The 12371-nt window shown below is 48.8% G+C and overlaps 1 protein-coding gene across 3 annotated transcripts in view; it reads right to left on the bottom strand.

Annotated features, from left to right (window-relative positions):
• Positions 1-4173, bottom strand: part of RHOQ (ras homolog family member Q) — a 42389-nt gene extending 38216 nt beyond the window's left edge. Inside the window, exons 1-2 of one of the 3 annotated variants that reach the window (XM_049650235.1) lie at positions 3640-4173; positions 3021-3079 (exon numbers count right to left, since the gene is read on the bottom strand). In XM_049650235.1, coding sequence (XP_049506192.1) covers positions 3021-3079; positions 3640-3781 — 201 coding nt within the window. In that variant the 5' untranslated portion in view covers positions 3782-4173. The remainder of the gene's footprint in view (positions 1-3020; positions 3080-3639) is intronic. The other 2 variants (XM_049650236.1, XM_049650234.1) reach the window with 2 other exon arrangements.
• Between the last annotated feature and the right edge of the window lie 8198 nt (positions 4174-12371).

Raw genomic sequence — 12371 nt, 5'->3', positions numbered from 1 at the left:
AGTACAAAGCTGGCTCCACACCTCCAGTGAAAAGGTTCTAGGATCTGGAATCTAGTGGAATTTCTATCGTCAACTCCAAACACAATACACTATCCTCTTCCACCTGTGACCCCCCCTTGCCCCAACAAAACTGACCAGGGTGCAGTACAATAATTTCTTGTAATATTTATACTCATCTACTATGAGGGAAGAACAGTGTCAGCTGTTTTCACATACACTGAACAGTTTAAGCCAGTTTACAGCACTGCAGCATAGATTCTAATTGTCCACATATTTTACTACATCACAAAGGTTAAATACAGCTAGAATCGCACGACTAGTACAGTAAGATGGAGATCTGAGCCCAGGTCTCTTTGGTTCGAAAGCCCGTGGGCTTTCCTCTGCTGTCCGTAAGGCTTAAACGTGGATGTATACGTGTGTATGCATGTCTATGTGTTTACTTATTGTAAACATGGCTTCATAGAGGCATCACATCTTAATGACAACACAGGAATCTCCTATGTAACACACATGAACAGATATCTGGTTCAGACACTTCTACTTATCCTATCATCAGCCATGGCAGAGCCCTATCTTAAACTTATTCTTTTGTAGTCCCCAGGTGCTTAGCACAGTGCTAAGGTAGACAATGGGCAATCCTCACTTAATCTCATTGATAATTACATTGCTAAGATTGCTTATTAGTAATAAACCCTTAAATGCTGAAAGATGAATTATCACTAACTTTGATCTAAAAGGAAAAGTTCCAGACACTGGCAAAAACACCAAGGGGGCCTAAAACGCATCTTGGCCGATAGAGTAGGTGTCCGACCGCTGGGTAAAAACAGTAACATCTGAACCTTACTAATAGTTTGGTCCCACTTGGTATTGTATCATACAATACAAACATACAATACAATACAAACATACATACAAACATACATACAATACAAACAGCAATCACGATGACTTATGGGAAGCCCTGGTTTTGTGAGGGGGTCCAACTTCAGGTGATTCTTTGGATCTGGGTTCTCTCCTCTGTAGCGGTTGCATACAACCCCCACTCAGAGAATGGCCATCAAGATTCCAGGTGTGTCTATAGACACACAAGGAATCCAATCAACCCAGGTAGCATCTCAGCCTCTCCTGTTGCTTCCTGTGTGTATAACCACCTCAAACTGGGGCAAATTCAGACCCGTGCCCTAATCCCAGCAATACCTGTCAGTAGCTGTGCAACCTTAAGTCAGCTACCTAGCTTCTCGGAATCCCAGTTTCCTCATCTGCAAAGATAGAATATCACTTATCTCATGGGGTTGTTTTGTGGAGAAAATAAAAAGATATTTGCATGTGGCTGTCCCATGCCTGATATGTCGAAGGAACTCAGTAAATATTAGTTGGGTCTAAAGGTGCACAGAACAGGTCTGACATACATACATCCTGTTGAACAGGGCTTGTGGTCAAACAAATGGTCATGGTGACAAGTTAAATGAGAAAAGGGAAGAGGTGCTAGTGAGAGAAGTTAAAATTAGAGACGATGTTTAAAAACCTCTCTCCTTTCAACCAGTAATTTCAACCTGTTATTTATCTACCCTGTTGCTCAAAAGTTGGTCTTACTTAACTGACAGAGTTCTGCCTCTTGCCCTCCATACGTTCTGACAGAATAAGTAACAACTACAATACAATAAGGCAGGCATCCAAAAGGGGCCCTGGAAAGCTAAGAACTGGTTGTACTGACTTAGGACGGTCTGGTGAAAGGGGACAGCCTCTGGCACCTTGCACTGCCAACAGTTTCTCTATCCTCGGATGCTCCTCTAACTTAACGGTTTGGAAACCAGAAGCCACATCAAAACACTCTCAATAAAACATTTTTCAGACTCTAACCTGGTACCACAATTCTGAAATCCGAATCTAGAAAAGCTATAAAGAATAGCTCCCCTTTATTGAGCACCTGTGTGTGCCAGACTCAGTGCTAAGCATCTGGCATATATTACATGAACAGGAATTTTTTCTAACATTTTATAGAAAAGGAAACTGTACTACCAGACATCCTCCAAAGCACTCTCTAAGCCCCTCAGCTGTTCACATGGCCTCAACGACTCAAGTCTGGATGACACGTGGAAATTTCTGCCCAAGGATTCATGTCTAATCACAGGGCTGGATTCTACAAAACTTCATTACACACAATCATCCCAGCCCCACAGCAAAAGTGGGTCTGGGAAGAGGGTGGCTGGGACAGAGACAGGGAGGAGACTTTAATCCTTTAGGAGCCACCTCTGATTTGCTAATGGTCAGAGGCTGCCAGGAGGAGTGTGCATTTTCTTTCTGCACAATAATCTCTCCCAAAGAAAACCCAGACAAAGTCACCTGGCCTTCCTAAGGAAGAAAAAAAAAGCTCTTCCTCCAAGATTCATACTGAACTCCTAACCCTTCCTCTTCCTCCTTACCCCAGGGAGTGGCTGAATGGTTGTTGTTTCTTTTCTTTTTTTCCCTATGGTCCTCTGGTAACACCACAAATTACGTTTGCAGGGACTCGAGTCCCAGAGTGCAATGATGTTGTAATAAACATAACCAGGACCAAATGCCTTCCCATCATATTAGATGATGCCATTTCGCACCAATCAGGTTCCTCGGGCAGGCAGACCACTCTCCAATGAGGGACCAGACAGAGGCTGTGAGGGGGAGACCTGGTCATCTGCAACTAAAAATAAGGGCGCTTCATGATTGGCCGCTGCCACTTTGCAACAGGAGTTGGGACCCACACACCAGGCACCATACAGAAAGCACACACAGGCAAAAACTTTCATAGCACAGGGGTTCACATGGGGTGGGCTGGGCTAGGTTTGTTGTTGCGTTGTGTGTGCTTGCCTGTGTTTCTCCTTTTCCTAATTTGCTGACTTGAAAAAAGAAATAAAGATTTGATCCAGAGGGGCCCCTCGCAGACACACCCTCCCTCTTCGACACCTCAGTTTCCAAAGGCCATTTGCAGCCACCCTGAATTGAGGAAAGGCAAGGGGATGTCGGCCAGGGGCCAAGACACTCACCTGTCCCGCCGTGTCATAGAGTCCCAGGAGGTACTGCTTGCCCCCTACGGTGACGCTGACTGCAAGGGCAGAAATGGGGGCGGGGAGAGAAGTTCAATTATCTAGGGTCTGGGGCAACCTCGCTCCCCACCTGGACTCTTTTATCTCAACCCAGCTGGAGGCATGCGGCGCTCTCGGGGAGATGTCACCCCTTTTCCCTTGTGCCCTGTTAAGTGGTGTGAGGCCGGCGTGTGATGTGATCCCCGCTGCCCACTCTCTTCTCCCAAGTCCCGTAGCCACGTCTCGCCCGGTGCCCTAAGTACTTCCCCCGGGGGTTTGGGGCAGTAGGGAGGAGGCTGTGGGAAGGTCATGGAGGTCGGCCCAGGGCGTCCGGGGGTTGGGAAGTGCGGTGAGCTGGGACTGGGCCGGGGGTGGGGAGGAGTAGAAGAGGGGTCTACCGAGCCGGCGACTGGGAGCGCCGGAGGGGAGGTCTGGGGGTGGGGCCGGGCGCCCGGTAGAGGGCAAGGCGGGGGAGGGGTGGGGAGCGCGCTCGGGGGAGGCGGCGAGGGGGCTCCACCAAAGTTGCTCCAAAGTTCCCGGCCCGGGGAGCGGCCCCTTAGTCAGCAGTTCCGAGGCTTACCTGCGTAGTGGTCGAAGACGGTGGGCACGTACTCCTCCGGGAAGGCGTCGTTGGCATAGCTCATGAGTAGGCACGTCTTGCCCACCGCCCCGTCGCCGACCACCACGCACTTGAGCATCAGCGCGCCGGGCCCGTGAGCCATGCTGCGGCCGGCCGGCCTCCGGGCATGGTCCCCCCGGAGCCCCCGCCCCGGCCCCGGGCTCAGCCCCAGCCCGCCTGGGGGGTCTGCCTCCGCCGCCGCTCCGCGCAGCAGGGCCGCCCCCCCGGCCCCATGCAGCGGCTCCCCCCGCCCGAGGGGAGGGGGCGGCGGGCACGGGGCTCTGCCGCCGCCTCTGTCGCTGCCCGGATCCCCGCCCGGGCCCCGGTCGCCGCGCCCGCCCGCTGCCCCCGCCGCTCGGCGCCCTCTCCCCGGCCCGGCCTCCCCAGGAGGATCCGCTGGATCATAAGACTGGCCGGCCCCAGGGGAGACGGCAACTTTGGGGAGGGCAGTGGAGGGGAGGGGCCAGGCGGCTCTCCCCGCCCCGCGCGGGTCCGGGCCCCCTCCCAGCTGGGCCCCGGAGGAGGGCGGGCCCAGGCGCCTCCCCGAGAGCCGGCCGCCAGCCCCGCGCCCCCGCCCGCCGGCTCCGCGCCCCGCGCCCCGCGCCCGCGGCCCCGCCCGCGACCGCCGCTCAGCCCTGCCCGCTCACCCTAGCTTGACTCCCCGCGAGGGCTGGGGAAGGGGTGAGGGGGAGGAGCCGCGGAGCTGGGGCGGAGTGCGGTGGCGAGGGGGTGGGGGGAAGGTGAGGCTGGGGGAGGAGGCCGAGAAGGAAGCGCTCGGGAGGAGCCGAGGGCTCCTCGCGCAAGTGCCCGCAGCGCCCGGAAGCGTCCAAAGGCCCGGTGGTTGAAGAAGCCTAGGAGGCCTCTTGGGGAACCACGACGACTTCAACGATGACGCAATAGTCATGCAAAATTATACATGTATATTTAAACCCCATCCGGAAGGTAGGATCCATCCTATCGGCCTCTAAGTGCACAACAGAACTAGAAATGGGGAAGGAAGAAAGGCCAAGAGGTTTAAAAAAAAATTTTTTTTAAGGCGCGCGAGGTGGTGGGGGAGGGGTTGTGGTGGACCACCACAGCTGGCTTATTGCTTGGCACCCCCCCCACCCCGCCCCAGTAACAACGCAGGCTGTTCACAGCACGAGCTTGAATCATTTACTTTGAAACTGGTGCCTAAAGGAGTCACAGCATCTTGAACCTCTGAAGCAACCCTCCAACAGCCAGAAAAAGGAGACCCTGTGGGGTCTGGATGCGGCAAATGTACCCCTGCGTCCTCTGGAGGCAGCATTCTCTGAGGTCGCCTTGCAGTCCCGAGTGTCCTTCGAAGTGGTGGATTGTGATCCCTGAGGATACCCTTGCTCTAAGACTTGGCCTGTGATCCAGGGGGCAACCTCTGACCCCTGCCTGGGCAGAGCTTGGAAATACTGTCTGTCCGGGTCCTGTTCACTGACCTACAGTGCTGCTTTGACCATTAGGCACTGGAGGAGAGGGCAGGGGAGAGTGCCAGGGAACCACAACCTCCCATCCCCTGCTGAATGTGAGAAATGGCTTTCTTTCATTGATTCACAAGATTGGAAAACGCTATGTTGAAAAGCTGTGCAGAGGTCAACTGGACCATCTCCCTTAGCTCTCTTGAGGTTGTAGATGAGCAAACAGACCTAGAGAGGCAAAGTGGTTATCCCAAAGTCTTCCAGCTAATTCCAGCATTCAAAGACCTGGAGTGTACTTTGGAGAATGTCCCCATGCCTCACTTCCCAAGACTCAACTCTCAAACCCCAAATCTGATTTCCACTGTCCCAGAAAGACTTCCTGGATTATTGGAAGGTCTTTGTGGAGTCACACTGAACATCTCACCAGACCCCTCCACATTTGGGTCTAAGTGTGGGTGTTGGCATTGCCCCACTAATTTAGATTATGCAGTGATTCTGGAAGATAGCTTTTGTATCCTGAATGACAGGTTAAGGAAGGCAGGACAGGGCCTTGAAATCAGGTCTTGGTTCAAGGCCAGTGTCTGCCACTTCCTGTGAGAGGGGAAGAAAGGAGGATTTGCCCCCTTTGCCTACAGGACCATTTCTTCAGGCAGCATTTGTAGAAACTAATGTTCTAAAAGGAAGGTCTATCAGAAGAGGTTAAGAAGCTACCAGAGTACCTCCAGCAGGGAGAGTGCATTTGGTCGCAGCTCTGATACTTGTTAGTGGTGTTACCATGAACATGTGACTTCTCTTCTCCCAGCCTCAGCTTTCTCATCTATAAATGTGAACTCATCTGTGGAATCAGGTCTCACCCTTGAGAACTCTGGAGCCTTTCAGAATGTGTCTGGAGAGATCCTGGTTAAAACTTTGGGACAAGGAGAGAAGCAGTTGCTGGAGACAACGGGAAGGCCTTTATGAGGGATGACGAGGTCTGTCCTGGGACTGGAGGATAAAGGCTTCCCTGAGGCTTCCCCCATTCAGGACTCCAGCCTCTCGGTTCTTATAATACTTCTCAGAGGGGGCAGATATTCACTAAGGATCCAAGAAACTGGAGGATCAGCTCCGGAACCTTGAAGGATAGCAGGAACCCAGGTTCTGGATGCTCTGGGAGAAGCTCTGGGAATGTCAGAGCACCCCAAATAGGGAGCTGATGTTGGATGAATCATGCAGTGGTGACTTCATTGGCAATGGTGACCTCATCCCTTTGGCCCATAGAAGAACCCAGACTGACTGCCAGGAATACTTAGAGTTCTGGTCTGATTCCACCAGTGCGTATGTGGACGGGTGGGGGCATTATCCTGGATGCCCCAGGTCAGCATGTGGATGAACTGATGGGTTAGCCAGCAGGACCAAATAGATGTCAACAGAAAGCTTACTTTCCAACAAGCAAAGAAGATAATACAGTGGTAACAACAACAACAACAACAACAACAACAACAACAAAAGCCAGCTTTCACATTTCAGGGATTGCAGGGACAGGAAGCAACTTTGTTTCTAAGCATCTGCAGACTCTGCTGGCTATTCTCCCTTTGAAACTGCTAATGTCGAAACACACAGGTCTGTGTGTGAACAGTGAAATCTCTACTTAGCCTTCTCCTCGTTTCCCTCTACTTCCTCCTCTGCATTGATTCATCCTGTATTTCATTTAACAAGCATTTACTGAGGTCTACTAGATGCCAGGCTTTATTCCTGGACGCGGGACGAAGAGCTGGAAAGCCACAATCTCTGGAGAGAGAGGAGGAAAACAAACAGATGAGCAAACAGGTAATTACCGTATGATGTGGTCAGTGCTGTGCTGGAGGCTAAGAGGCTTCTTGAAGTGCAGAGAAGGCTGTTGGGTCTGGGTGTGCTGAGGAAGGATTCGAAGAAGGGTATCACTGGCTTGGGTTTAAGGGGCTAATAGGAGTAAGTTGAGAAAGGCTGGGAAATACAGCCCTGCACCAGGATAGGAAGAAACAGTACACAACTTTTTGGGATTGGTGAGCCATCTAGGGTGAACAGGGTACAGGATTAGTGGTGCAGGGGAACTGGTTTGTATTAAATTGGGAACTTAATTAATTGAGAATTTGCAGAGCTGTGCACTGTGCTCAGGTGCTATCCGGGTACTTGGTACTCATTCATATGAGCACACGAGATAAAATTTGTAAAGAGTATCTAGTGGGTTGTCTTTCCAGAACAGCACCATTTGCTTCTGCTAAATGTTCTTTCTGATTTATTCTCTGTGATCATGTGGTTTAAACAGAAGCTGCCATCTTCTTACACATCCTGCCCCTGCGCCTGCCCCTGCCCCTGCCCCTGCCCCTGCCCCTGGTTGATTAGCCCTGGGTGGGTGCCTGATCCAACATAGGACAGTCAGAGCCATTCCTGAAAAGCTTGAATTTGGGATTCAAAATAGGAGTCTCCCTTGTTCTATGAACTAAACTAGAAGATGTGAGCCTGGAAGCTGTTGGCCATTCATGTTTCACATTCCAGCCATTCACAAAATATCCAATCCAAGAAAATAAAGCTAAAATGCAGAGAGAAACAAAAATGGAAATATAAACCCTCCCTTACCACCATCGCCTCCCCAGAAAGGCAGAGACAGTACAGGCTATTTGTGAATTCTGCTTCTCGTTATCCCTGAGACCCTGTTGTACTATTTTTCTTCAGTTGGTCACTTGAGTTAGTGAGTTCCTCCTCCCCTTTTATCTAATGAGTATGGGGTCGTTTTCTGTCACTGGTAATCAAAGGAATCCTGCCTGTTGTTGAAGTAGGTGATGTGTAGAGAAATGAAGAAATTTGCCCAAAGTCACACAGCTGGTAAGTGGCAGAGATGGATTTCAAAATGATCTGTCTTCAAAGCTCAGCTCTTTCCCATGTTCCACATGAGGGAGGCATCAAAAATTTTTCAGTAGGAACATGTTTAGAGCTCTCTTTTGAGAAGATCACTCCGGCGGTGGTGTAGAAAATAAATTTGGAGGGGATGAGAGCAAAGGCAGAGACCATGAGAAGGAGAGAGATCATGAAGGTCTGAACCAAGCATCACTGTGAAAATAAAGAGGAGGCCGTGGGAACTGGGGATATGTAGATGACAGAATCCACTGGGCTTGGTTAACACAGCATCCAGAAGAGTAGGATAATTCTGAGGCTTCTGTGTTGTTTCCATTGACGTTCTGCCTCTCTTTTACTTTATAATCTCCTGTTTTTATTTTTCTCTACCCTTTCTTTGGGCTTCTTGCTCACTTTTCAAACCTTTCCCATCTCCTCTTCCTAACAATGTGACCACCTGCCTAAACCAAGCTGAGAGTAGAACCCCAGAAGGACAGTAAGGCTTTAAAATATATTCATTTTTTTGGTCATTTCGTTTGTGTCCCCTCACATCTACCCAAGAAATGGAAAAATGGATTCCAATAGATCATTTGGTATCATGGCTAGGATGCTTTTGGTTGCAAGAAATAGAAAAGTCAATCCAATTGGCTTCACTAGCAAAGGAAGTATATGGGCTTCCTTAGTCAAAACATTCAGAAGTTGCTTGAGCTTCAGGCATGGCTTGGTCACAACTCTGGCTCTATTTTTTTCTACACTTCTCTCAGGTTTTCTCTTCTCTTTGGGTCAATTTCCTACTTAGGTTGGCTTCCTTCCTGAAGGATAAGTGGCTGTACCAGGTCCAGGCATTATACCACACTGCCCAGGAGAGAGAGCTTCTCTTGACTCACTCATCACACAAATGACTCTTGGATTTCCTCTGAGCAGATCAGCTTAGTTCATCCCTGACAGCACGGTGGCCAGCAGGATATCAGATGGTTGTTACCTTACACCTGGGCTACTGCCCATCCCTGAAACCATTGCTGTGACAAAGGGTTGGGACTACCCTGATCTGGCCTATCAGGCCCCACCCGAGGCCCATGGAGGGAGTGTGCACTGGGGAGGCAACCAGCAATTCCATTCCATCAGGATTATTGCACACCTGGGGCGCCTGGGTGACTCAGTCGGTTAAGCGGCCGACTTCGGCTCAGGTCATGATTTCTCGGTCCGTGAGTTTGAGCCCCACATCGGGCTCTGTGCTGACAGCTCAGAGCCTGGAGCCTGTTTCAGATTCTGTGTCTCCCTCTCTCTGACCCTCCCCCGTTCATGCTCTGTCTCTCTGTGTCTCAAAAATAAATAAACGTGTTAAAAAAAAAAAAGGATTATTGCACACCAAAGTTCCTCGGTCTCTCCAAGCTACGCTAGACATAAAGAACTTTAGGAGAAGCACAATTCAAGATAAGAGGGAAGCGAGAAGGTCCAAGTCAGATCTGTGATTTGTTCCAAATTTCAGTCAGTTGGTTTGTCAATGCATGAATCTATATGCTCACTCTGAATCCCTAATTCTTGGCTTATAGTAGGTACTCTTCTCCACCCTCTGAACCTCTTTCTTAGAATTATTGGCAAGGAGGTAGAATGGTTATCTTCCTTTTACCCAGGCCACTCTTATCTTCTGTTGTTCTTCTTTCCTCCATTGATGCCCAGTATCTTCAGATTGCAGCCTCTTCTCTCCCCAGGGCTCCCCTGCTTCCCAGACTCCACGTGGCCCACTTTATAGCACCATCCCATCTGCCATACCCAATCCTCTTTTCCTTACCATCGCTAAAACCTCCTGTCAGCACCCTTTTTTCTTAGGGCTCAGATATAATGTACCCTGCACAGTTTTTTCGTTTTTTGTTTTTTGTTTTTGTTTTTGTTTTTGTTTTTGTTTTGAGCTAAGGTGTTAGTAATGGCTTAAACATTGCGCCATTTGGTCAATGGTCCTTAATGATCAGAACAATAAATAAATCCAATAGGATTGGCTCACTTCTTGTTATGGTTCTAGAATGTATCTAGATCCTTTTTTTTCCCAGTTCATTACATACCAGAAACTCAGAAGTATGCCCCAGCCTCTGAGAATTTTGGCTCAAGAACCATTAATAATATTTTGCCATCTTCATTCCTGTCTTCTTCTGCAACCTGAGGTCAGGAGACTGGTCATTAGAACTGATAGTGTTACTACCAGTTGCTGAACTGTACAAAAGGCCACTTCTCTAGAGGTTGCTTGTATGGAATACACATATGATCTGGCAGTGGCCCCCTCTCATAAGCTCCAAAAGAGACTGGATCGCAGATCCCTTTTCCAGAAACAAAATGAGTGATTTTATTCCATGCTCCAGTACTGAGTGCCAGGAAGCCATCCAAGATTCGCTAATAGTTCCTCCATGGTGGATGTTTTGGCTGAACATCACAACCACATTTTGAATTGGGGGAATCATCCACTTCATGCGTCTTGGTGGGAAGAAAAGCTCATTCCTTATAGAAGCTGAAAATCACAGACTCTTGCTTTCCTCGCCAGACTCAAGAGCGAGTGCAACTAGAGTTAAACACAGGGCACACTCTGTGTGGAGGTTGCAGCTTTAGCGGTGGGGACACAATTTAGTTCCTGACACAAGAAGTAGCACCTCCGGGTAGGCAGTAGCGGTGGTGGTTGTGGTATAATTGAATTCCTGGTGCAGAAGTGACAGTTGTACACACTGATTGCCTAGAATTTGGTGGCAGCAATGGTACCAGAAGTGGTTTTCTCATCAGAACAGTGTCTGAGGCACGTGTTGGGCATAGTTCCTATAAAGACAATCTTGAGGGGTGGCTGGGTGGGTTCGTTGGTTGAGCTTTCAACTCTTGATTTCAGCTCAGGTCGTCATCTCTGCGTTGTGGAATTGAGCTCTGTGTTGGGCTCTGTGCTGAGCATGGAGCCTTCTTAAGATTCTCTCTCCCTCTCTGCCTGTCTCCCTGCTCACGCTCTTTCTCTGTCTCAAAAAAAAAAAAAAAAAAAAAAAAGACAGTATTAAACAGCTTCTCTGGCCCTTCCGCAATCCTGTGAGCTACCATGATCTTTTGAGCTTCCTTGTCTGTTCAGTCAGCCACAGACAGCTTCTGTTTCTTGAGAACCTAGCCTCTTGAGAAGGGCCTGGAAGAGCACATCACTATATTGAATGTGCTTCCACGGAGGAAGTGGAGATTCCCACTTCTACCATACCCAAGTAACTTCTCCAAGACTACTTTTTTGTCTTAGTCTATTCAGGCTGCTATACCAAAATACCACAGCCTGGGTACATTATAAACAGCAGAAACTTATTTCTCATGGTTCTAGGCACTGGGAGTCTGGGATCAGGACACCAGCATGGTTGGGTGAAGGCCCTCTTCTGGGTTGCAGACTTCTTGTTGTACCCCCACATGGAGGAAGGAGCGAAGGAGCTCTGTTGGGCCTCTTTTATAGGAGCACGAATCCCACTCATCAGGGCTCTGCCCTCATGAATAATGGCTTCCTAAAGGCTCCACCTATTAATACCATCACATTAGGCATTAGAGGTGAGGGGGACACATTTGGCCTGTGATACATTCCTAATGCAAGCTACTCGAAAATTGCACAAAATATATGAAATCACTGTTTTCAGATATCGGACAGCACCTACCACAGGACTGTGATTCAAGAAAGAAAGGAAGGAAGGAAGGAAGGAAGGAAGGAAGGAAGAAAGAAAGAAAAGAAAGAAAGAAGGAAAGAAACGAGGCAAGCTCTGTTGTCACCTTAAATTTTTTGCTGGAAGTACTTTCTGAATTGCAGCACAGGGAGGGGGAACCTAAGCAGACCATAATGGTCTTGCTGAGTTGAGGAGTTAGCTGAGAAGACTTTTCAAGGCAGAGGATCGGAGAGGAAAGACTATAACAACAAGGACTCCAGCACTATCTTCATCAAAGTTGCTAACACTAAGTTGCACATACATACAGTGAAACTCCTCAGTGTGAGCTAAACTGCCAGGGAGCATGGGCTGCTTTCCAGGACTCACACGAGGCTGGGACATGTTTGACTTTCAACCAGCCAAAGTGAAGAGACCTTGTTGAATGTCCAGAAAATTCAGTAGAAACTCCAGGAAAGTTATACATTAGTAGAAGGGCTAAATTAGCCCCAGAGTAAAAGTACCTCTAGATGTCCCCTCAACAAAATTTATAAGCAAGCCTCATAAAAAATAAGTTCATCCGTGATGACCAAGACTGCCAGCCAAAACAAATTTCATGATTTGTTTAAAGGACAATGACAAAATACAGACATTTAGCAACATAAGATTCAGAATGTCAAGAATGACCAAATATGCAAAAGGGTAGGGAAATATAATCAGGAGAAAAATCAGTCAATAGAAACAAACCCAGAAATGACAGATAATAAAATTAGCAGATGAA

The sequence above is a fragment of the Panthera uncia genome (assembly GCF_023721935.1).
Source record: "Panthera uncia isolate 11264 chromosome A3 unlocalized genomic scaffold, Puncia_PCG_1.0 HiC_scaffold_11, whole genome shotgun sequence".
In the NCBI taxonomy this organism is placed as follows: Eukaryota; Metazoa; Chordata; class Mammalia; order Carnivora; family Felidae; genus Panthera; species Panthera uncia.
This window is presented reverse-complemented; position numbering and strand designations above follow the sequence as displayed.